This window comes from Notothenia rossii (genome assembly GCF_949606895.1).
Source record: "Notothenia rossii genome assembly, chromosome: 1".
Taxonomy (NCBI): Eukaryota; Metazoa; Chordata; class Actinopteri; order Perciformes; family Nototheniidae; genus Notothenia; species Notothenia rossii.
In genome coordinates this window covers 84,683,432-84,686,961 of record NC_136912.1, presented here as the reverse complement: position 1 = coordinate 84,686,961, position 3,530 = coordinate 84,683,432, and the positions used below count along the sequence as shown (strand labels likewise).

Genomic DNA, 3,530 nt, shown 5'->3' with positions numbered 1-3,530 from the left:
AACGACGAGAGATGATTGGACCGTTAAAGAAGTGACGTGAAAGTGTAGGCTGACGTACACACAAGGCAGCTCCGTGATTGGACAGTTTCCTTGTCGGTAAGATTTCATGCTGAATGTACATTCAGTGCTTAAAAAGAGAAACAAAGAATCAAGTTATCAGGATATGGTTATCATTACAAGTCATACAATATACTAAAAATAAATGACTTGAGCTTTTAACAGTTCAATAACATTTTAAATTAAAATAAGCTTGATTTAAATATGTTTACCAGTAAATATGTATATGTATCTATATTTACAGTTGCAAGAAAAAGTATGTGAACCCTTTGGAACTACCTGGATTTCTGCATAAATTGGTCATAAAATGTGTTCTGATCTTCATCTAAGTCACAACAATAGACAAACACAGTCTGCTTAAGCTAAAACCACACAAACAATTATATGTTTTTATTGAACACACCATGTAAACATTCACAGTGCAGGGTGGAAAAAGTATGTGAACCCTTGGATTGAATAACTGGTTGACCCTCCTTTGGCAGCAATAACCTCAACCAAACGTTTCCTATAGTTGCACATCAGACCTGCACAACGGTCAGGAGGAATGTTGGACCATTCCTCTTTACAAAACTGTTTCAGTTCAGCAATATTCTTGGGATGTCTGGTGTGAATCGCTCTCTTGAGGTCATGCCACAGCATCTCAATTGGGTTGAGGTCAGGACTCTGACTGGGCCACTCCAGAAGGCCTATTTTCTTCTGTTGAAGCCATTCTGTTGTTGATTTACTTCTGTGCTTTGGGTCGTTGTCCTGTTGCATCACCCATCTTCTGTTGAGCTTCAATTGGTGGACAGATGGCCTTAAGTTCTCCAGCAAAATGTCTTGATAAACTTGAGAATTCATTTTTCCGTCGATGATGGCAATCTGTCCAGGCCCTGAGGCAGCAAAGCAGCCCCAAACCATGATGCTCCCTCCACCATACTTCACAGTTGGGATGAGGTTTTGATGTTGGTGTGCTGTGCCTTTTTTTCTCCATACATTGCGTTGTGTGTTCCTTCCAAACAACTCAACTTTGGTTTCATCTGCCCACAGAATATTTTGCCAGTAATGCTGTGGAACATCCAGGTGCTCTTTTGCAAACTTCAAACGTGCAGCAATGTTTTTTCTGGACAGCAGTGGCTTCCTCCATTTTATGACCAACTTATGCAGAAATACAAGAAACGTTGACACCTTTACAAGTCTGAATAATCTGTAGTGATTATTTTAATAAACATATTTCAATAAAAAACGCATAGGCTATGTACACATTTACAATCATCATAACCAGTTCAGGTTCATTTAAATAAATCAATTACTTTGCAATGTTTAAGATAACAATGTATGATGTAAAAAGACAAAGTCTTGTAATAAAGGTGATTTGTGACATTTGTAATCACATCAGTCTCGGAGAAACAGTTCAACTGGAGGGACTGTATCTGTGGGAAATGTTTCTGCAGCAGTACCATGCCTCACATTCACACATGACAGCTCCTGTCAACTGCCTTCATTGTTCTCGTGTTGGCTATGAGCAGCTTGAGAGAGCACATTGTCAGTCAATGCTGAGAGGGAAGTGAGTTTCACTCCCACACCTTCAGTGTCTCAATGTCTCTGATATTTCTATTGGACTTAACAATTACCAGAAAAGGAAAGCAAGAAAGATCACACCAATGATAAGTCTTCACAGCACGAAAGGTATAAATGCTTTTCTATGCTTTGGGTATGAATCATATTTGCCAACATAATGTTCATGACAAAGCTGTGCTGCCAGTGCTTGATTGAAGAGCACATAAAGGACGACAAGCCACCAGGTAAGAGACAGACCTCCAAAGATCAAGCTCAGAGAGACGTAGATCAACAGCTCAGCCAAGTAATGCGGGCAAGACACCAGCTCGAACCAGCCTCCCTCTGGCAGTCTGTGAGCCAGCGTCTCCACCGTTCCTGAAATACACCACAAAAGACAACAAACAAATACGTCAGTCCCCATGTACCTGATATCATTGGTTTATGGTACTACTCACATTTTGACAATTAAATATAAAGTTTTCACAGTTTTCTTATTTAAAAAAACTGTTGGTCTTTGCAATATATTTTGTTTTAGCATACATTTCTGAAGAAAATAAACAGTGGTTGGCTTTAAGGCAGCAACATTGCTAACACAATCTTTTTTGGTAGATTAGGAAAACTTCAGCAGAAAAATATACATCATTTGTTGTTTAAGGCTCAAAACACCAAGAAAAGGCAGTTGCACAAGCATACCTGACTTTCCAGTGCGAAGCCCCGCCAGCAGGACCATGGACTGATGTTGCATCAGAGAGGCCCAAATGAAAAGTGCACTTCCAGCCACATGAAACCAGTCCAGCTGAGAGAGGAGGGATCCAGACCCTAAAAAAGAACATCACAAACATCAATATCATCATTCGGTTAATTAGTTGACAGTACACTTGTTGTTGTTGTTCTGTTGAGCTATAGCAAACTCTTGCTCAGTGGTTGTGTTGTGCCCTATAAACTAATCCACTGAAATACCACAGAGCAGTATCAGTGAATAGCAGATGTAGAGGGCTCTGATTGAAGTTTCACCTTTTCCCAGGTGATCCGAGCAGAGCACCGTCAGCCCAAGTATGATGTAATAGCACACACCAAACACATACTGCACTAAATGTAAGGCTCCATCAGAGAAAACACTGACGAACAGGCACTCCAGCAGTCTCCTCAGGGAGTGGACGCAGAGCAGCAGCTGCACCAGCACAGTGGACAGCTGTGGGACTGAAGACAGTATGATTAACACTATGAATCAAACGGGAAAACACAAACTTTAAAAAAGAGAGTCTACCTTGACTGTCGGTGCTCGGTACACCTGTCAAAATGTCTAATAGTCCAGTCAGCCATGATGGGAATGACTGATGGTGATATATAAAGTTTAGGTAGATGGCCAGAAGAAGACCGTTCCAGCCAACAGAGATGGCATAGAAGTGCGAAAACCACCTGAAAAAAATAATAACTCAAGATTATTCTGTTTTTAAAAGTAAATTAACATCTACACATTTGACCTTATGAATTGAAAACAATGGAAATACAAATATATTCAATATAAAATACACAACAATTGAATCTATGATGCATACAAGTTAAAAGGCATTATATCAACTTGTTTCCTAAATCACTGTTACCTTTTAGGGACGTCAAATGCACGCAGCCAGTTGTCTCGTTTGAGAGTTTGTTTTGTTTTTCCGTATCGAATAAGGTCCTGAAATAACAAGTAAAGACGGCCTGTGTCCCATTTTCTCGGCAAGTATGCTGAGATTTTGTGAGCACAAAAAGCGATAAGGAAACATAAAGCCAGAAAAGACCATATAACATCAGTACAGCTAAAGCTAAATGAGCTCCAAGTCATTTCTGCAGCTCTACCGGAAATAGGACCGGTGTGGGCAATGTTTTGTGCGACACAGAAAAGGGTCCGTCGGAAAACAGGTGCAATGGTTCTGGAGGATTTTGAAGGT

General features: G+C 40.3%; 1 protein-coding gene across 1 annotated transcript; it reads right to left on the bottom strand.

The window, feature by feature from the left end:
- Positions 1-307: 307 nt before the first annotated feature.
- srd5a3 (steroid 5 alpha-reductase 3) lies at positions 308-3,497 on the bottom strand. The gene is made up of 5 exons (XM_079657922.1): positions 3,201-3,497; positions 2,864-3,015; positions 2,611-2,796; positions 2,290-2,415; positions 308-1,971 (listed from the first exon to the last, which is right to left on the bottom strand). Exons 1-5 carry the CDS (start codon positions 3,422-3,424, stop codon positions 1,712-1,714), a joined length of 948 nt encoding a protein of 315 aa, XP_079514048.1. The 5' UTR covers positions 3,425-3,497; the 3' UTR covers positions 308-1,711.
- Positions 3,498-3,530: the final 33 nt, after the last annotated feature.

What these genes read in the sequence shown, in the direction of transcription:
- srd5a3 (XM_079657922.1), bottom strand. Translation starts at nt 3,424, where the DNA reads ATGACTTGGAGCTCATTTAGCTTTAGCTGTACTGATGTTATATGGTCT. An exon ending in GCATTTGACGTCCCTAAAAG is followed by an intron (nt 3,016 to 3,200) that starts GTAACAGTGATT and finishes TATTTTTTTCAG; the next exon opens with GTGGTTTTCGCACTTCTATG. An exon ending in CTCGGATCACCTGGGAAAAG is followed by an intron (nt 2,416 to 2,610) that starts GTGAAACTTCAA and finishes GTTCTTTTTTAG; the next exon opens with GGTCTGGATCCCTCCTCTCT.